The sequence below is a fragment of the Melospiza georgiana genome, chromosome 3 (assembly GCF_028018845.1).
Source record: "Melospiza georgiana isolate bMelGeo1 chromosome 3, bMelGeo1.pri, whole genome shotgun sequence".
Classification (NCBI taxonomy): Eukaryota; Metazoa; Chordata; class Aves; order Passeriformes; family Passerellidae; genus Melospiza; species Melospiza georgiana.
This window is the reverse complement of record NC_080432.1, coordinates 18,700,588-18,722,219: the sequence shown is the minus strand read 5'-3', so window position 1 is coordinate 18,722,219 and position 21,632 is coordinate 18,700,588. Positions and strand designations below refer to the sequence as shown.

General features: G+C 42.5%; 1 protein-coding gene across 3 annotated transcripts in view; it reads right to left on the bottom strand.

Moving 5' to 3' along the window:
* Positions 1–21,632, bottom strand: part of TP53BP2 (tumor protein p53 binding protein 2) — a 56,048-nt gene that overhangs the window by 27,722 nt on the left and 6,694 nt on the right. For 2 of the 3 annotated variants that reach the window (XM_058021080.1, XM_058021081.1), the window contains exons 2-3: positions 6,449–6,596; positions 543–656 (exon numbers count right to left, since the gene is read on the bottom strand). In XM_058021080.1, coding sequence (XP_057877063.1) covers positions 543–656; positions 6,449–6,596 — 262 coding nt within the window. Of the gene's footprint in view, positions 1–542; positions 657–6,448; positions 6,597–13,199; positions 13,216–21,632 lie in introns of those variants that run through there. The other variant, XM_058021083.1, reaches the window with a different exon arrangement.

The window sequence follows — 21,632 nt, the reverse complement described above, 5'->3', positions numbered from 1 at the left end:
TTACAATGAGAATTATATTCTCAGAGAACTTCACCAGGCAGTTCATTTAATGCGATTCCTAAAACTAACACAAATGTGTAGGAGAAACTTTGAAGAGCTCTATCTTCGCCCAGCATGCCAAGTTTATCACCCTGGTAAAGTATTATCCAGGTGAATAATGACCCAAATGGGCAACAGTTTGATTTGAAGAGCAGCGCAAAATTTATATTTCTATATTTATTTAATTCCTATATTTAAAGGAAGAGATCATCACAGATTTCAAGATATTTTGCTGGAGAAAATATATTTAACACAGCATGCCCTTGGATGCTTTGGTGATAACCAGCTCTAGAAAACCTGCAGAAATTTCAATTGGGTTTTACTACTCCCAGCTATAGAAAGGGAAGATGAAGCCTTTACAAAGACTAACCAACAGTCAGACAAAGAAAGGCTGCAACACCTACTGGCTATGAACATTAATAAATAACACACACAAGTTGTTTCCTTAACCTTGAAGGATGAAACAGAACTTGAAGAGACAGAGCACTGAGGTGAACACCTACCAGCCTCGCGGCAGGGCGAGCGCTCGTGGCGCAGGAAGAACCGCACCTCGCTCCTCTGCATTCCAAACCTCTGCAGAACATCCAGCATCCGCTCGTTGTCGCCCACGGGGCGCTCTGGAAAGGTAAAAAACCTTTAAGTGTGGCACAGTCATGTGTTCTGAAAAATCCCTTCACTCAGGATTTTCTCCTGAGAAGCCTCAGAGAAAAAGGAAAATAATTCTTATCTCATTTGCTTCTCCTGTGTTGTGCTCAAGTGTGGAATGTGTTTGGAGATTGTTTCATTGGTTTCATGTGAATTGTTTTGACTCAACGGCCAATCAGTGCCAAGCCAATTCCAAGAGTCACAAGTTTTCATTATTATCTTTTTAGCCTTCTGTAAGTATCCTTTCTGTATTATTTAGATTTAGTATTCTTTAATATAATATAGTATCATAAAATAATAAATTAGCCTTCTGAGAACATGGAAGCAGATTCATCATTCCTTCCTTCGTCTAGGGGGCAACCTAAATACAATAATTGTGAACTGCTCCATCCCACCACAGCTTGGGCCCACACCAAACCAAAAATGTCTGTCCATCTTTCACCTGAACACTGTGAGTGCACACAACACCTGCCCTCATCCAAGGGATTTCTACTTTTCTCTTAAGAAGCCACTGCGTTGCTCCTTGCTTCTGAAACTAAATAAACATCTCTGAACAGCAGCCCTGGAAAAGTCCACTCCTGAAGGGAAAAGCTGAGGCACAGGCTGTGAGAAAAAAAACAGGGAATTCAGGGCTTTCAGTTCTAGTGTCCTCCTTTTGCATGTGAAAATCACCTTACCCACCCACCAGCAGGAAATGTGCTGTTGTACCTTTCACTCCTCTTCTGTGGCACCTCAGACAAACTCATCCCTCAGTCACTCCCACCCTCTCCTCAAGGGCACTGCTGCCATCATTCCTACAGGGACACTTCCACTTCCTAATTCCACGAGAACGAAGAGCGATGCAAAGATAGACTCTCAGGGAAGAGGAACCCTGCTCTTGAGAAGGAAGAAAGCTGCAAAGACAGACTCTCAGGGAAGAGGAATCCTTCTGTAGAGAACCAAGAGAGATGCAAAGACACTCTCAGGGAAGAGGAATCCTTCTCCCAACGCTGGATGGCAGCCCTTGCATTCAAGCTCAGGCAGGAGCACTCACAGCCTGGAGAGGCTGCCTGGCAGTACCCAGCAGGGCTGATGCTCAGTGTGCCAGTACAGCTCCTGTCACTTCAAGTGTTCTCCCACAGCTCCTGTCAGACACAGATCCAGCTCATTGTTTTGGACAGCAAATTTCATGAACTTCACACGACATGCAATTTTGAAAGGCCTATTTCTGATAAACCTTGAAAAGCTGAACTACTTTGGATTCACAGCTCAAAGTAAAAAAAGGATCAGACAGTGAAAAGTGAGCCCAGTAAGAACTTGCCATTTCCTTTCAAATAACTGTGATGGAAAAGTTACATGCACAAATTCCACTGAATTTCTTTTCCTGCTTTTATCCCCAAGCTCAGGATTCAGTCATTTAAGTAATTTTTAAGCCTTACTTGCTGCCTTTTGATAATAGAAAAAACCCAGTGTGAATCTAAATCTACCACTACTCCTCCCTTTCTGTTATTACCATTCTTTAAAAATTTACATGTATCACAACCAGACACTCACAGCCAGAATATAACTAGAATTACTTATTGGCCTCCAAATCTTTACATCAAAGCCGTTTCTTTTGTTATTCTAGATGTTTTACCATCAATTTTTCTGCCTATTTTAAATGTGATGGCAACAGTGTGGTCAATATATCACAGTAGTGAATTTATATAGCCAGGATGTATCTTCTAACAGCATTGGGGCTCATGGTCATGTTTGGACCCATTTGTGCTGGATGCCAGACAAGCAGAAGATATTGTTCCTGGCCTGAGAAATAAAGACAAGCAAACAAAGAATGAAATTAAATACCACCATTTTTGCACCAGTTTCATTTTTCCTGACGTTGCTTTTGTTGGCAGTTTCCTTTCATTTTTTTTTTTAAGCAAGGGGAGGGGAAAGAGAGAAAAAAGAAATCAGAGTAGTTCATTCATATTCAATAAAGTCTTCCAAAAAGTCACTGTCTTAATATGAAATCATCTTTTCAGCAGGAAAAATTGTTGGCACTAAGTATAAATGTTTTCAGTTCCATTAGAGAAGGAGCTGCTAACATGTTTGCAGTATGTGGAAAGCTCTTTTCAACATAAAAGTGTTTCTTTAAATGAAAATGCTGCAGCTGTGCTCAAGCAATCTAGGAAGGAGAATTTCTGGAGTGACTGTCAGAAGAGATTAGCTCTACAGAATAAGCAAGTAGGTCACTGTTACAGAAAAAGCCGTCTCTTGGCGGTTACTTGTCTAGACAGCAGAAAACATTCCTCATCTGCTAAACCTTAATTCAAGGGAAAAAAGGGAAAAAAACACAACAACAAAAAAATCAACAGCACCACTGGCAGATTTTTGTCTTAAAGGCTATACAGCAGGCTTATGAGGCAGATTTCTAGCAGCTCAGCAATACTTCAGCAGAAACTCTATAATCAAGGGAGATGCCCTTTACACAAGGATTCTGTCAATACCACTCACTGGCTTCAGAGGAAGGTCAAAGAGATTTTCAAATACCAAACAAATGTACATTTGGAAAGCTCAAGAAGAATGGACAATCAGTTTTGGTGGTTTTTTTTCCTGTCTGTCTCATAGAGAGAAAAAAAAGGAGATCTTTATACATGCACTCCCTTTGGCTGCTTTCCACAGTAGGCAAGGTAACTGTCTAACAGAATTCAGATAATAATAGGAAGGTTAAGAAATTTTGCCTTGATATTCACCAAATTTCAAGCAAAACTAGGAGGACAGGGAGAGTAGTAAACTTGTCCCCTTCAGGGAGCAAAGTGCCTCAAGCACAGTTGCAGCAATCTTTCAAAGCAGGCTTAATAACGTCTGACAATAGAAGCTAAAATTCCTGAGCAAGTGTCAGAAGAAGAAAGAAACAAGTGATGTAAGAAGGATCCCAGTAACTGAAGTCTGAGAAGTCGTTTTCCAACACAAATCTCTTGTTTCTACCCCCAGAGGTTAGCTGTCCTGCACCATGTTTGTTTCAAAGCAGTTGAATTTGTTCAGTGTAATACACAAACAAAACAGAAATCGTGGCTAATCCTGGCAGAACAAGATGGAAAACTTTGCTGACATCAAAAACGAGATTAGCTAAAAGTATTTCTCTCCCTCACTGCCTCCTCCCCTTGCCAAAAAAAAAAATTCCTAAATATACATGAAAACATCTTGCAAATACTTGTTGCTGGATGCTACACAGATGCTCAAGACACATTTCATCCAAAGCAACATGCATGAATGCAGTACTCAAATCTTTTAATGCTATTGAGATAAATGCATTTTTGTTAACAGTACAACTGGGAACTGTATTTGGAACTCCAGCAACTGCTGAGCCCTGCCCTTGGGTCACAACAACCCCAAACAGAGCTCCTGGCTGGGGGCAGAGGGGCTGGAAAAGGACCTGGGGGTGCTGGTCAACAGCAGCTGAACATGAGCCAGGGTGTCCAAGCAGGCCACTGACCTGCTGGCCTGTGCCAGCAATGATGAGGGCAGCAGGAGCAGGGCAGGGATTGTCCTCCTGTGCTCAGCACTGCTGAGGCCACACCTCGAGAGCTGGGTCCAGTTCTGGGCCATCACTGCAAGAAGGACACAGAGGTGCTGGAGAGAGCAGGGCCATGGAGCTGGGGAAGGGGCTGGAGCATGGGTCTGATGAGGAGCAACTGAGGTTGTTCAGCCTGGAGAAAAGACTCAGGGGAGACCTTATCACTCTCACAGTTCCCTGAAAGGAGCTTGCAGCCAGGTGGGGGTCGGCCTCTTCTCCCAGGTAACAAGTGACAGAAGAGGAAACAGCCTTAAACTGCACCAGGGGAGGGTAAGGTTGGAGACCAGGAAGAATTTCTGCACTTGAAGGTTGGTTAAGCATTTGAACAGGCTTCCCAGGGAGGTGGTGGAGTCACCATCCCTGGAAATGTTCAGGAGACAGATGGACATAGCACTTAGTGCCATGGTCTAGTTGGCATAGTGGTGTTTGGGCAAAGGCTGGGCTCAATGATCTTGTAAAACTTTTCACTGTAAAAAGGGACAAAATATTTTTTGTCTTAGATATCTGTTCTTGTGTGTCTCATGATGTCTCTGCAAAGACTCATCTCAGGAAAAAATTCTCTGCTTCACTTTATGTTTCTGTATCCAGATTATTTTCTTACATCTCCAGCCTCAGAAAGGCTGATAATTTGATGGTATAAATAAAACACCACATAATTTATTTAAAGTTCATTTTTCAGCTTAAGCAGAACATTTGGGCCCTAAGTACTGGCAGACTTCACTTGCCTCTTCCTGGAGGTGCTGTCCTTTGATTTCAGGACAATCTCACTGCCCTTTATAGCAAATGCTACACCACCATCTAAAAAGCCAAGCAAAAATCCAGATTCAGGAAACACAAGAGGAGCTGCCCACTCTGACACAGCTCCAATTTCAGTACCAACAGGAGAACCCTGTCCCTCACCACAACCACTTGTGCTCTTTAACAGGGTGTGAGCATTAAGGTTAACTATAAATTCAGTAGTTTTACCTAAACCTTTATTTTACTTCTCTTTCACTGTAGACTTCAGTATTGTCTTGATTCAGACAAAGATGAACAATTAAAATACATTCCTAGAAGATCTCTTTCCATGATGAATTGTTGATTTTATTTTATTATCATTGATGAAGCAAAGCTTCTTTATTTCTAAGGAGAAGAAAAAAATTCTGCTCCATTTTTTAAAGTTAGAAATATTAGAAACATCACATCTCTGTCAGAAGCAAGTAAATATCAAGAGACAACTCAGGTATCTCATAGCATTAAACAAACATCCATCTCACCAAAGACTTCTTTTAACAGATGTGAGCCTGAGATAACAGCAGAGGAAGACAGAAATATAAGCCCTTATCATCTGACTCTTTTATAATCTTGTTGAAGCATCTCAAAAAGGTTGGCTTAGACATAATTATTTTTCATTACTCAAAATCCTGTCAGGGATTCATCTATCTTATGCCTCTGGATGGCTCCCAGTACCCAGTGAGTACCATGGAGACAGGAGATAGTCCAGTGTCCTTTCCCATTTAAGCCATGAGACATTAGTAATATTTTAAGGGTTTTTTCTGTTCATATATTCTCCAGTTCCAATGGAGCACAGCAAGTTTGGGAGATCTGAACTCCCAAGATCAGAAGAACATAGAAAAAGAAAAAAGTGACAATGAGCCACATGCACAAACCCCTTTTCCACAGGCTTGAAAGGACAGCCAGAAGTAGCTTCTCCATCCTCCCTGTCACCCAGTTTCTTTAGAGCACTTCACACCAGGGAACTCCCACTACTTCTGCTAACACACTCAATGCAATTGGTAACACTGAAGGTGCCATCAGAAAAAGGAAGTTTTATTTTACTACTGCAAGTGAAAATGGCTGTGGGGTAAAGAAATTGCTTTGAACTAGTCACAGAATTACCAATACTTAGTACCTCAAAATCCCCATAAAGGCTGCTGGAATCCCACTGTGGGGAGGACGAGGAAGAGAAAAATACTGTCTCACACCCCTCAGACTCATCTGAGTCACAGAAGGGCTGCACAGACACAGAAACATCTCCATGTTCAAGCTCCCTTTTGCTTTTCACTCAGTTTTGCACATGTGACCCTTCTTGCAGGTGGGTTATCACACAGCCAGTGTGATGAAGAAAGCAATGAAATGGCAATGCAGGAACTCTCTGGGACAGGATCACATCTTTCTACATCTGCCCATGTGCCACCTTGTCCGGAGCAGAGAATGCCCAGCAGCTCAGCAGCTGCCAGCCTGACCTACCTGAGCCACACCACACCTCAGCCAGGTGGCACTCGCTCTCCCCAGGCTCCTTGCACAGCTCCACCACATCCCTGCAGGTCGTCTCAGGGGTCACTGGCACCTCGGTGAAGTGCTGCTCGTTGTTACTGAGGTACACGGTCAGAAACATCTGCAGCAGACAAAGAAACAGCACGTGGTTACTTTCCAACACAAAGGCATGCTGCACCTTGGAGTCCCAGCCTGCTGTAAATGCATTCTTTCCCACACAGATAACATCTTATCAACTACAGTGGGTACAATTGTCTAAACAACCCCAAATTTCTTTAAGGTATAAGCAAAAGAGACGCTGCAGAAATAATCTCCTGCTCAACTAAATTACATTGCTGGAGGATTGTGGAGATTCTCAGTTCAATCAAAGAGAATTCTCCCAGGCTTCAGGCCTGGGAAACTTAGAGAGGAAGAATGAAAACAATGATCTCTCTTTCTGTTCACAGGTATGTACCTTCAGAGTGGGCTATTCATGGTTCACCAAGAGTGTGAAAGGTTTTTACTTTGAGACCAATCAGGTTTCACCTTAGCAATCCTGGTTATAAAAGGATGCCATCTCTTAATAAAGTCTCTTTTTCACCTTCTGAATCATGGAGTCATTTCATCTGTCCCTGACTCAACAGTGTCAGAGAATTACTCAGTTTTAAATCTGGACCTGGCGCTCCTTCCTTCCCTCTTCAGGTGATGTTGTCAGAACTCCTCTCACTTTACTACATGTGTATGTACCCTGCAATCATTTGACAAAAGAGGAAGGAACAGTCAACTAGAGTTCAGCAAGAGTGAAAAACAATGGTAATTACATCTGGTATAAAAAGCCACCAGAGTTTACCACATAGGTAGTGAAGTGGAAACACAATTTGCATTTTTGTAACACATTTCATAGAAAAGTTCCTAAAAACACAAGTGAACTTGCTGTGCTCTTAGTCTCAGCCCCCAAACCCCATTCCCAAGAAACCAAGGATATTTTACTTGGCTTCCTCTTCACAGCTGGAGAAGGCTCCTTATCTTTGGTTTTTCTGTTTATACACACCACACAGATGTTCTGGCTTGTGTCTTTCCTGCCACAACTACTAAACAAGCACTCTAAAAAGGCAGCGGCCATATCTGATATAAAACATTGATGATTACTGCCTCTGAGCACCATCTCACTACATGCTATTAATATTAAACTGCTATCAAAGTTTAGCTGCTAGCTAAAAATTAATGCCAGTTCTCTTGAGACCAATTCTCAACTTCAGTCTCAACCGGTTGTTACTCACATGGCCCCCAGCAAGGCAAAAAAATCAAATATATCCAGAAAGCAATTGCTCCACTAAGCATTTGCAAGAGCAACCTATACAATTCAGGATTTTTCATACAGATGGAAAAGGTGCTTTCTCAAGAAAAGACACAAATCCTTGCTTGTCCTCATTTCTAAAGGGCGAATGGGATATACATCCTTAGGAGCAAGAGTTCAAAAGGTCAAAGAGGAGGAAAAGGAGGCAAAATCAAACAAGAGGGGAGAGGTATAAATATCCTTCTAAATTAATTTAAATAATCATTTTTAAGAGTAACAAAGCTATTCCTACATGCACTATTTTTGTGATTTTGTGTAAATACTATGGAATTAGAGATTTTTAATGCCTTTGCAAAGAGAAATTCAGCTCCATCTGTTTCACAGCTTTAGGAATCTGCTGTTGGAGACTCTCAGGGAATACAACTGTGCACATGCACATTCCTGATGTCTCCAAAGCCTTTCCAGGGCTATTCTGAGTGCCAAGATCCCCTTCAACCCTATATGAGAGAGTGCCTTTACTCTTTTAAAAGCTTTGACAAAAGCACTCCAGCCTCTGCACATCTTGTTACACAGACTGCAGGTATGTGACCCACTCCTGGCAGTGTAAACACTTGCAAACAGTGTTTTCTGAGCCCTGGAACTACACCAAGAACACAGAATTTCTGACCACTGCTTTTGCCCAGCTCCCCAAGACAAAGGTTTCTGATCAGTTCCTGAACACCTTTTACAGATATTCACAGAGAGTAAAAAGCTGAAAGCAAGCTCAAAACTGCCTGATGGCTACATTACCCACCCATTTCCTTGGTACTTTATGGGAGGGGAAAAAACCCCAAGAAATCAACAAGAAAACCAAACAAAAAGCCAGACTTGGAGCTTGTAAGGAAAGAAAGTAGGAGAGAGAATGTGGAGGTAGGTAAGATCAGTTTACCATACATTTACTATATAGTGAAGATGAGCACAATGGGTTCTGCTGTAGACAGCACAAGGAGGTAGTGACCTAAATTAAGGGACAAAGCTTTCCAAGCAGGAACTCTGACACTTGGCTTTAATCTTTTGTCACAGAACATGTTGCAGTGCTTCTGACTCCCCTAGAGGAGCCTGGCAGTGAAGGATGTCAGTGCAGCCAGGTAAGAATATCTCTCAACCACAATTACTGGGGCAGAAAAGTATAAAATAAAAAAGAAGTCCCCAAATAGATTTACAGCAGTTTATATAGGTGTGTAAAACATTTCAACTTTTCACATTTAATGCTGTACAACCTTGTATTCAGAACAGGAATGCCATTCAGAAATGGCACAGGCTGTGCGTCTGCAACAACATTTGTTAATTTAAAAGATGAGCTCACAGATGGGAATTAAGAGAAAATTATACAAACCATGGCATTATACACAAAGCAGACCTAATTTGACCCTAGCTGGGCTGTTCACTCTTCAGTGTGCCTGTCTATATCCAGTTGTTAATCCTTGGGATTTAGCAATACAGACACTACACAGGAAGGATCACGAGTTGCCATTTCCATCCACAATGCTCAGGATAATTACTAATACATTAAGCCAAGAGCACTCAGACCTGCTGTGTGGGGCCATTTCTGGGACTTGGGAGTGTCTGCATCACCTCTAGAAACCAAGGAAAGGAAAAGCAACCAAACTGCAAATTCCCTAAAAAACATACCTTCAAGTCCTTAGAGTCTAAAGCAACTAAAATGTTATGATACTGATGTTATCTCATCCTGCTTCCCTTCAGCTCCAGAGGCAATGCTGAGATGATCAAGTTCTGTAAGTAGTTGTTCTATTCTTGCACCAAATGGTGTCACATTTGTCACCACCACTGCCTGCTCACCTGCAAGGCCTCCTGGGGTACCCTGGAGCTTCGGGCAAGCTGACCAGAGAGCATCCATCACAGAGATGCCTCTTCCCAGAGAGGTGAAGAAGGGAAAGATGAAGAAGCTGATGTGAACCAAATGCCTGCTGTGATTTCTCAGTGCCGCTCATCGCCCTTGGTGGCTCCTGTGCCTGGCACCACCCCAAACTGGGATCCCCAGGACTCACTCCTGCTTCCCTCGGGAATGGCTCAACCGTGCCATTCATTATCCACCCCAGCAGTTAGTTTGTATCACTGTTTTATTGCTGTGTGACAACAAGAAAAGGACACGAGTGCTCTCAGGACGCTTTGTTCATAAACTGGAGTCCTTACATTAAACAGTTTCTCACTCCTCCCTGAAACTGAAGGTGTTAGTTGTATACAAACATCCAGCAATTTCAGGGGGGAAAAAAGCCAACATCCGAAAAATTCCGTTTCAAGCTAGAAACTAGGCATAAATTAAGCACTTGATTAAAAAAAAAAAAAACAAGGAAGACAAATTTCAATCAGATGTTGTATTTTTTTTAAAGACAGCATGAAAGCAACTACTGAAACATGTGATAATTCCATATAGCCTTGGATGAGGGTTTTTCTCTTCTTTACAAAAATTAAGTTTTATGAATTCCCAGCACACACACCAAGCATTTTTCAAACAGGACTCAGATCCCTAATTTAAGGTCTAAACTAAAAGATTGCCCTTCTTTTCCCAGCCCAAAACCATGCTCACTACAGGTACTGAAAAGCTTTAAAACATAAAAGCACTGCAGTACTTTGGCATACTGGGGAGAAGCCAGGGGTGTTGGGAGAAACCAGGGGTGTTGTGCATCTACTGAAGCAGTTCTTTTTAAAATCACATCAGAAATTCCAGCTGACTCTGCTCCAGCTTAGAAAATAGAAGTTTGCAGTTATGGAGGCACCAAACGAGGCAGTTCGATCGGCTGCACCAAGGACACCAGAGGAAGCCCAAGGTCACACGAGCTGAAGCAAGGGAGAGTTTTTTAAGGAATGACTGCAGTGCTTGACTTCCAAACAACTGGGTGGAAAAGCAGAGTACTGAAAATAAAGGACTTCATGTCTCAAAAAAGCCTGACACCTCAGTCACAAATATTGTAAATCAAAAGCAACTCTGACAAAGGGGAGAGAGAATGATGGATCTGACTTTATTATTAGAAGGTTAATGAATTACTTTATTATACTACACTATGTACATTTGATTTAAACTGAATTTGCTATGCACTTTTGTTTACAACTGCACAGAATTGCGGTTATTTCTGAATTTTTTTGTGACTGTCTCACTTATACACTTTCTCGGCCCTGACAGGCCAAGGGAATAAAACATCTTTACTTTGGGTAAACAATTTTCATATTGCATTTTACTTTAGCACAACATAGGCACAGCAAGCAAGATAAGAATTGTGTTTTCTTTCTTCTCTGCTTGTTTCATAGTTTTTCTTTGTTTAGAGGGCACATGAATACCACAAGTCACAAATATTTCAAAAATTCACATTGGTGTGAAGTACAATTTGAGTACCCCCAGCACAAAATGTATCATTTTGCTTCAACTTTTTTATTAATGAAGTCCAACTACAGCCACTAAGTCAGGATTGTAGCACACCCAGGAACAGGAAGGGAGCTTAGTAAGGAAAGCAACCAAAAGAAGGACAGAAGAGGGCATCAATTAAAGAAAATCATGGGCTATTTTATAATCCTCCATCTCTCTCCTGCACATCAAGCAGCCTTACCTTTGCCTGAAAATCTGACCCATTCATTGCTGAGCTCATCAACTGGATCATTTCATACAATTATACAACATTTCATACAATTACAACTATATTAAATACAAAAGTCTCAACATCTGCAAATGCATTTTCAACTGAAAGTAAAATATTTAAGCCTAGCACTTTAACAGAGCTAGCCAATGACCACACTCTATTCTGGCTCCTGCTTTGTTGCCACACAAAACAAAAATTAAAAACAAAGTAATTTTTTTAAAAATCCAAATCCAGAAGAAACCATTTCCAAAAACTAACCTGAGCAAACACAAGTCTTATAATTCCCATCCATTCAACAAGATATCATTTCACATCAAAGGCCTTGAATCACTCTTCTCCTTAGATCAGAGGGCCTCAATTATTGATTAAAGTGGGGGGAATAGAAATGCAATTTACTTTTCAGCTTTGATGGTGTTTCTGCAAGGATCAGACTTCTCTTATTCCTTAGTTATAAAGCTGATGTCACATCTTTGGAATTAAAAGAGTGCTAAATTGGATACTTTCTAATTCATACACTAATAGCATTCAAGTATTCAGGTTTCAAATATTCAGAAGAACACTCTTACATGGGCCATGATGTAAATTAAAATACACTTAATTAATTCCTGAAACCACCTGAGTTAAAAGGGACACATTTCCCCCTGCCCCACATTTCTAGGGAAAAATCTTAACTCTGATCATAAAATGTCAGCAATGGGCAACAATCAGCAAAACTCAAGAAGAATAATCAAGAAGAGGGTTGTTATTTTTGTAATATATTCTATTTTTCACTATTGTCTGGACTCCTAACTTTATGGAGGCTTCCTGCACAGCATGCACTACACAACACAAACCATGGCATCTATTCACACACCATTCTTCAGCTTCAAAGCACTTTATGAGCAGGAAGTCATGACACAAGCAAGCAGTTTCCTACTTTACAGGCAGGGAAACTGAGGCACACAAGGAGAAAACAGCAGAGCCAATCCCATTATTTGATAGCCAAAAAAGGAAAACTGCCTCTGGAAAATTTGATTCATTTTGTTACTTTGCATCAGAGCTAATAACATCATTCTGTAGCACATTCTTTATTAGCTGCATTTCAGACTGAAACCTAATCCCTTCAAGCTCTCATTACCGGTGTTCAAGATTTTTTTATTTCCATAACACAGCTAAATAATGGTTTTAGCTTACATAACAAATTTTCTCAGCTGTCATTTTTAAGGAGGCATTAGAAGTTGTTCTTTTAGGTCTTTTCAATTAATTTACATCTTTTTCTAGGAATTTAAATCCTGAACTAAAATGTAATTTTAGAAGCTAGTTTTAGTTAACTGAAAAACTAGCAACATAGAAATTTTAGAATTAATAGATTAACTATCACATTTTAAGTACAGGTGAGAGAAATAACTGCTTTTACCCACAGTTTAAACTACTACTAAGCCTTCCCTGATAAATACAAAATCCCTCCACACAGAGTTTTAAATTTAAAAGTCTTGCATCTTACCTAGTGGGAGCAGTGATGCTGTACCTTCCCAGATGGCTACAGAGAAATCAGTGGCTAAAACAGATATTTTTGCTGACTTGATGCAACTTTCTAAACAACAGAAGACAGCCTGCACAACAGCACATTTTCCTGTTGTGAGAAGCAGCAGTCAGAGCTGGTGCAGTTACAGCTCTCCATTCAGTGCAAACCATACCACAACAACAGAGTAATTCAGTCATTCTTCTGCATGAACTTCCCCAGACCCTGAAAAAGCCGTCCTTCCACAGGCAACATCCTCCCTAAAGATTAAGGTAAGCAAAAGATTAAGGTAAGCAAAGATAATAATAGACTTACTAGAACACAGGCACATGGGATGCCTGCAATCCCTGATCCTTTTCAATGAGGGTTCAAGAGAAATGCAGAGTAAAGTTTAGTGCTTGCCTCCAGCCACACCCAAACACGGAGAGTTCAGCTCTTGCCATCTCCTCACACTCCACTCTGTTTATTCTGCACTGGCTTTGGGCCATAAATATGGGAAAGGAAGTTATGATGCAAGGTAGGTGGAGTACAGTAGGAAGCACCATGGGATTGTTCAGATTATTCCCAGTCTATATAAAGCACAGCCCTTTTCCCTTCTCATTGTATCACAGCAGAAAACAAGACTGAGCTTTTACTCTCAATGGCATGGTATTATTTAAATAACAAACTTACTTAAACAATAAGTTTGTTATGCATTTGTATTTTATCTTTAACAAAAATGTCATTTTTTTTCCAGGACTTTAAATACAACGTACATCTCTGTGCACTTTGCTGCTTTCAGCTCATTTTTCCATTCCTCAAAGAGAAAGCTTTCCCCTTCCTTTTTTTCCTCCTCCCTCTTTTCCTTAGCATAGAGAGAACAGAATGAAAGCCATCTGCTTATGGTATGTGCTAGTTCAAGTGGGCAAAGGCTACAGCACAAATGCCACATTACATTTCTATCAGGCATCTGAATCATCATGATGGGAATCTGAAGAGCTGCAAGGGAAACAGCCCAAGTTGTGGCCAAGTATTGTTACTGTCTGAAATTAATGGATGGATGTTTGCTCTCATTCTACTTCATGGGCTGCAACCTCAACAACAGAACTCAGCACTGCACTTCAGACTCACTAATGAGGAATATGCAATAACAATTTTCCTGCCAAATCTTGTAGAAAATCATTATCTTAGATTAGCAATTTTGATTTTGTGAAGTCTATCAGGACTGGTAAACACAGGATTTCTGACCTACATCCTCCCTTCCTTCAGCTGAGCATTATGCACCCAGTCTTTCAGAGCTTTCCAAACAAAGACTTTTACTTTGAACCCAAGCTACATTTTCCAGCTTGACATTTTTCTTCAGGCATTTTCATACACAAGAAAGCAAAAGCCCTCCCACAAGCCAGACACCAGAAAGGTCTATGCAAATAAAGCTCAGTATTTTGGATGAACACTCAGCACAGGAGCAACCTAACTCCCCACTCCTTGGCTGGGCTACCATGTATCACACAAGGCAAGAAAATCTCAAAGGAGGCTTTCAAAGCCACCCATACTTTTACACTGCAAGGATCTACTGCAACATCAGCATTTAGTAGGAAAAAAAATAATCTGAAAGTTTGTAGTGGGTTGACCCTGGCTGGATGCCAGGCTCCCACCAAAGCCTCTCTATCACTCCCCTCTGCAAATGAATGAGGGAGACAAAATATAATGAAGGACTCATACATTGAGATAAGGAGCTGGAGATCATACCCCAAATGTCACAGGCAAAAGAGATTCAAATTAGAGATGTTAAATGGATTTGTGATTTTAAAAATCAGAGCATGAAAATAAGAAGTACAATAAGACCTTTCCCCCACCTTTCCAGCTCTAGCTTGGAAAGAGCAGCAGTAAAGGGAGATGGGAATTGGGACTGGGGTCAGTTCATCACAGGCTGTTCCTGCTGCTGCTCAGGGAGAGGAGTCCTTCCCTGCCACAGTGAGGGTCCCTCCCATGGGATAAAGATCTCCATGAACTTCTCCAGTGTGAGTCCACCACCCCAGGTAAGAGTTCTCCACAAACTGCTGCAAGGTTGGTCACTCTTCCAGAGCTCAGTGCTTCAGAGGCACAGCCTGCCCCACAGGTTCTGCCAGGAAACCTGCCCCAGCATGGGCTCCTCTCTCCACAGGTCTGAAGGTCTCCTCTAGGAGCCTCTTCCACCATGGGCCTCCCACAGCTTCAGAGCCCATTCAGAGCCTCTTCTTCACGCCCATGCTCCTGTGGGAGTCTCCTCCACGGGCTGCAGGTGGATCTCTGCATCCCCATGGACCTCCAGGAGCTGCAGGGGCACAGCTGCCTCAGCACAGTCTTCACCACAGGCTGCCAGGGAATCTCACTCCCAGTGCCTGGAGCACCTTCTCCTCCTCCTGAGCTGACCTTGGTGTCTGCAGAGCTGTTCCTCTCACATATTCTCACTCGGCTCTTCTCCAGCCATAATTACATCTGCACAATATTTTTTTTTTTTTTTGCTTCTTCCTAAATATGTTATCCCAGAGGTGCTGCCACTATTTCTGACTGGTCCAGCCTTGGCCAGCAGTGGGTCCATCTTGGAGACTGGCTGGAATTGCCTCTGCTGGACATGGAGGAAGCTTCTGGAAGTTTCTCCCAGAAGCCACCCATGTAGCCCTCCCCCACCAAAACCTGGCTACACAAACCCAATACAAGTATAAAAACCAAACAAAATGGCCTGTAAAATATATAAAATACATTGGTTTCAGTAACACATGTAGGAAACCACAGCCTTTTACTGAGCACACATTTTCCAACACCAATAATCCACAGCTCCTTCTGCTCAGACCTGGATCCACTTGAATTTGCACCAATGTAGTTACACAACTGCAGAAATCCAGGGTAAACAAACTCTGCATATATTCTTCACATTACACCACACAGCAGCACGTTCACAGATCCCTGTCACTGCCATCTGTGCAGCTCCTCTCCTTCAACATATTCCCTTCCACCCCAAAATACTCTTTCCCTTTCTCCCCAAATCCTTCCTCATGGATCCTTGCAGACACCACTTGTGCACTGCTGGACATTTCACCATCAACTCCTGCAAGCTGGCTGTCAGAACAGCAAGCTCACACGTGGTGTTGGGACTTGTACTCTTGGTGTCCTACTTGCAGCTTGCTCCTCCTCCTCCTCCTGGAGCTGGCAAAGGAGAATTGGATCTTTGGAGGTTTGCCCCTTCAGGCAGACTCTGCCTCATCTTCTGCATTCAGCACTAAGTTATAAACATTTCATACAGAAGCAGAATGAAATTAATGTTATTTTCAGGCAGATAAAAAAATTATACCATGTAATTCTTACAATAGATATGTACTACAGCAAAGGGGAGCAGTCCAACTCATCCAACATAATCACAGGGGGGTTCCAGTTGCTCCTCCTCCCATTCTTCAGCACCAAAACATGGGCTGTTCCCAATGATCCTAAAGCCAAAGCAACATCCAAGCATAATGAGTGGGGTTATGAACTCAAGCTCAAGCCTGAATCATCTCAATTTTCTGTACTTACGTCAAACCCAGAGGAAGTCTTTGTACAAAAGAAAAAAAAGGTAGTAATAACTTCATAAAGAAAAATAAAAAAGAAAGTAGGCTGCTCTTGCTGTAATAGAGCTTCCCCCCCTTGGGAATAAGTGTTATGGTTCCTTCAGCCTCCTACATGGCCAGAGGCCAAAAAGGGGCCACAGTAAATGCTCCCTGTGGGGACTTGGGAGAATTGCAAATCTCAAGACAGTCCTTTAAAATGCAGGTACTTTCTCACAATGAAAAGAAAGTCCAGTTTTTTTCCTGGTAATAAAAAAAGATTTTGTACAAGACAAGACTCTTGCTGGAGAAAAACAAAAATAGATATGCATCAGGGATAAAAGCATTTTTAACACCACCTACACCTAAACAACACAGGCTATCACAGGATCTGGCACCTTTCCCACCCACACCACACCTCCCACTGCCTAAGACACCAACTCTTCCTGAGTTTAAAAACTCTCCTTTTCTGCTTTTTCTGCCAATTTGTAATAATCTAGCAATAAAAAGACAATCAGCATTCACACCAGGAAGCAGCTCCACCTCAGCCCACCAGAAGACACAAGGCAAAGTCACATTTATCATATAGCAAGTGCCTACCCATACATCAAGCACATTTATAACTTAAATTCTATTTACTGATACCAGGGGGCTGTGCTGGTGGGAACACCTATGGGGGAGGGCAGGGTATGGAAGCAGAAGAGAGGAATTTCTTTTTTTGTGAGTCAACGTATCTAAAATGGTATTAAAAAAAGAAAAGAACAAGAGAGCAGAAGATTTGTGATGTAACAGCAAGACAAAACAAATCATGTAGCAAGTCAGGGAAAAAAAAAAGGCACAGAACACTCATTTACTCCAAACCCAGCAACTTCACAGAGCTCTGTGCCAAACACTGCTGAAAACACATTGTATTAGTCACTCCTCCAGGAAAACAGCTGTCAAAACCTGTGTCCTACCTCCATAAAACACTCCAAACCAAAACACTCATGACACACACAGGTAGGTCAGAGGACACACCATTCCTGGCAGCTGAAACAATGACATATTTAACCACACAGATTAATCCCAGTGCAGGAAAAGTCACAGGACACACTGGGCTGTTCTGTGATGCAAGCTGACCAGTCTGGTGCCCTAAAATGCATTACTACAGTGGTAAATTCAAAAGCATTTTAGCCCATCACAGCCTGGGCTGACATCTCCTTTATGCTCCAATTCCAGAAGGTGCTCTTCAGCCATCTACCTGCAGGACAAGCAAAAAACCAACCAAACCAACCCAAACTAGCAATTTCAGACCACACAGCACAACAGTGTACCTATTTATCACTTTCCAAATCTGCTCTGTCTTCCTACATATTTGCTATTACAATGTAGAGGCTTCCTCGCTCCATCTTCTAAATATCACCAGAGTAAATGCTATGTTTTTGTTAGTCCAATTTAATTCTTGAAATGAGTGACAACACACAAAGATGGTGCAGAAATTCCCCTGTATTACCAACTCTCAAGGGAGAGTGTGGCATTCACATTATCTGAAAAAATCCCTTCACCCAGGATTTTCTCCTGGGAAGGTGAGAAGCCTCAGAGAAAAGGAAAACAATTCTTCTCTCATTTGCTTCTCCTGTGTTATGCTCACATGTGGAATGTGTCTGGAGATTGTTTACCCACAGGTGATTGTTTCATTGGATTCTGGTGTGAGTTGTTCTGACTCATTGGCCAATTGGGGCCAAGCTGTGTTGGGACTCTGGAAAGAGTCATGAGTTTTCATTATTATCTTTTTAGTATTCAGTAAGTATCCTTTCTGTATCCTTTAGTATAATTTAGTATAGTATTCTTTAATATAATGTAGTACTATAAAGTAATAAATTAGACTTCTGAGAACATGGAGTCAGATGTTTCATTCCTGCTTTGTTGGGGCATTCCTTGTAAATACCATAAGGGTAGGAAGAGGATAAGGTATCATCTGACTGCTCCCCAATGGAGAGCTGAGGCACACCAAAACCCTCCCAAATCCACATTATTTCTGATTGCACAGCCCCATGACAAATCACCTCCACCACGGAAGTTTTTAGCTCCTTTTTTTCCTTTATTTGCTACAAACCATCACTCAGGTCCTTACTAAATTCAAGGGGAAGCTACAAAAACCACGTGGCTTTGGGTGTGGATGAAAACCAAAGGAACAAGACCATCCATTTGAGCAGCATCCTACTATTAAATTTATTAGGTGTAATGTCACACCACACCTTTGCAGAAGGGCAGCCCTTCCCAGCTCACCACCAGCTCTGGGTGGGTACACACCCCTGCTGCATGGCAATGACCTTCACTTGTCACACCCAGGACACACAGCACTGCAGACAACCAACACAGCCACCAGCCATGCCAAAGCTGGCCAGCACCAAATGCCTGTGCTTGGTGATCACACCTATGTGACAACAGCTGATTTTTATTATTATTATTATTCAAAGCCATAAAGGAGGAGTTTTGTCCTACTTCTTCTGGGCTGCAACACACAGAAGTCATGAGCAACTAAAGCAGCAGCCATTCAGTTGGCACAGAGGACACACTGAGCATTTGCAACACAACAGATGGATCTTTGCTGTTATTTTGCAGGTTAAAAGGGATCAGTGGGGCTAGTCCAACACCAGAAATGATGAATGGCCAGACAATCTCAGCCAAGCACTTTACAGTAACAGGATATGTAAAACTCCAGCAGAACTGGGAAGGAGAAATCTTGTTCCCTTCAGTCAGCCCATGAGCCCAAGCAACCTGCTTGATCCAACCTTTGCTCCTGTGGAGCTCTACACATTTTAATTGTATCCCAAACATTCAGGCACTCCACCAGACACTGCAGAAGGGTGGCAGATTGTAGAGCTGAGCACTGTCTGACAGGTTTTATTTAAGTGCTCTCACTCCCCACAGCTCTCTCCAGGCAATAGCAGCTCTGTGCAGACACAACTGAGAAGTGAAGGGACAACAGTTCAGCAGGGCAAGGCAGCAGAGCTTGCTGGGTGGCTTTTGGCTTTGCAGGCTGTCACCAAAGTCATGACAGTAAACAACACAGTGTTGTACAGAATGGTGGTTGCTTAGGTGATGTTACACCTATTTTAAATTAATTAAACAGAGCAGAGTTTAAACAAATAACATTCATATTATGCCAGGCTCCTCTCACTTCAAAAGATTCAGAAGTTGTCCCTTTCAGCCTGGTACTACTTGGCTGCTCATTCAGCTTCCCTGGAGGTAGAAAACCTTCTCTTAGCCACTACTAAATACTATTTGCAAGAGAAGTGCCCTAAATAACAGTGTTTTTCTGCAACACTGGTAAATCACTCTGATAAGGGCCTTGTGGGCAAGACCTAAGGACAGCACAGAGGGACACGAGTGCAGAGGCAAGAAGCACAGAGTGCTGTGCCCATGGCTTCCCTGCACAGACCTTCCCTTGTAGCAGAATCTGTTCTCAAAAGGCTGGAAGATGCAGCATGGAGAAGCCACAGAGCAGCATGACAGGACAGCAACACTTCAGGAACACAGCCTGGACATGAGCCATGGCACAGTCCCTCTGCCACCTTGGTATTTCACAGGAGAGCTCCCTGCCAGTCTCCTGGGGGATCTGGTTCATTTTTGCCTGGTCCCTTGCATTCTGCCTTTCACAACTCACTGACAACTCCCTCACTCCACTACAGCCAGAAATCAGTCATTCCCTGCTATGGAATGAGCTTCTCCTGAACACTTGATTACTTTGAGAGACACACAGTTGTACTACAGCTGAGACCAGAGAAGCTCTAACAAATTCTAGGAATGCCATCCTTTACAGGGTCTTCCCTGGCTTAGGACATCCAAAGATGGCAGGAAAAGGTTTCACTTGTCTGGAGAAATCAGGCAGGAGCTAACAATCACCGATGTCATCTTATTGCAAAAGTTCCATAACTTCTTGGTGATTTCTCAAGGGCAGCTTCTCACAGCACTGACTACTTCTTCACAGCACAGCCAACAAACTCCAACTCTCTTCTCAACCGCCTAACCCACTTTTGTAACACTTATTTTCTTACTGGAAACAGCTGTGGCCTGTTCCTAATCTTCGGTGATTAGTACAGCTGCAACTCCTCAGGGATTACACTACCTTCTGCACTATCTTTATTTTCTTACATTCTACCCCTCCACAACTTCCCTGCACAGACCTTCCCTTGCAGCAGAATCTGTTCTCAAAAGGCTGGAAGATGCAGCATGGAGAAGCCACAGAGCAGCATGACAGGACAGCAACACTTCAGGAACACAGCCTGGACGTGAGCCATGGCACAGTCCCTCTGCCACCTTGGTATTTCACAGGAGAGCTCCCTGCCAGTCTCCTGGGAGGTCTGGTCCATTTTGCCTGGTCCCTTGCACTCCCACTCCATCTTTCAGATTCAGTGACACCTCCCTCACTCCACTACAGCCAGAAATCAGTCATTCCCTGCTATGGAATGAGCTTCTCCTGAACACTTGATTGTGTTGAGAGACACACAGCTGTACTACAGCTGAGACCAGAGAAGCTCTAACAAATTCTTGGAATGCCATCCTTTACAGGGTCTTCCCTGGCTTAGGATATCCAAAGATGGCAGGAAAAGGTTTCATGTGTCTGGAGAAATCAGGCAGGAGCTAACAATCACTGATGTCATCTTATTGCAAAAGCCCCATACCTTCTTGGTGAGTTCTCATGGGCAGCTCCTCACAGCACCGACTCCTTCTTCACAGCACAGCCAACAAACTCCAACTCTCTTCTCACCCAGCCAACCCTCTCTTTTGCAGCACTCATCATTATTGGACACAGCTGTGGCCTGTTAAGGGCAGGGCTGTTCCTAATCTTTGGTGATTGGTACAGCTGCAACTCCTCAGGTGTGAAATTACCTTCTGCACTGTTCTCTTACGCTCTATCCCTCCACAAATCACTGCTCTGTGTGATTCAGATACTGACCTAGGTAAGATTCTGCATTCAGCACAGCAAATACTGAGAGAGCAGAGTGAAAAAGGTCTGTGCACACTCCTAAAAAAAAGAAAATAAAAGGAGAAAGTGCACTAGACAAGCCACCACTCAGGCAGCAGGGAAATAAGCAAGTTATAACTGTGCACAGGTATGACAAACAGCTGAGTAAGAGACCCAGCTACAGGGAGTAAAAGCCCTCCTCTAAATTCATATTATTTGCTAGCCCAGCCAAGTTGCACAACTTCAGCTTTGTTCAGC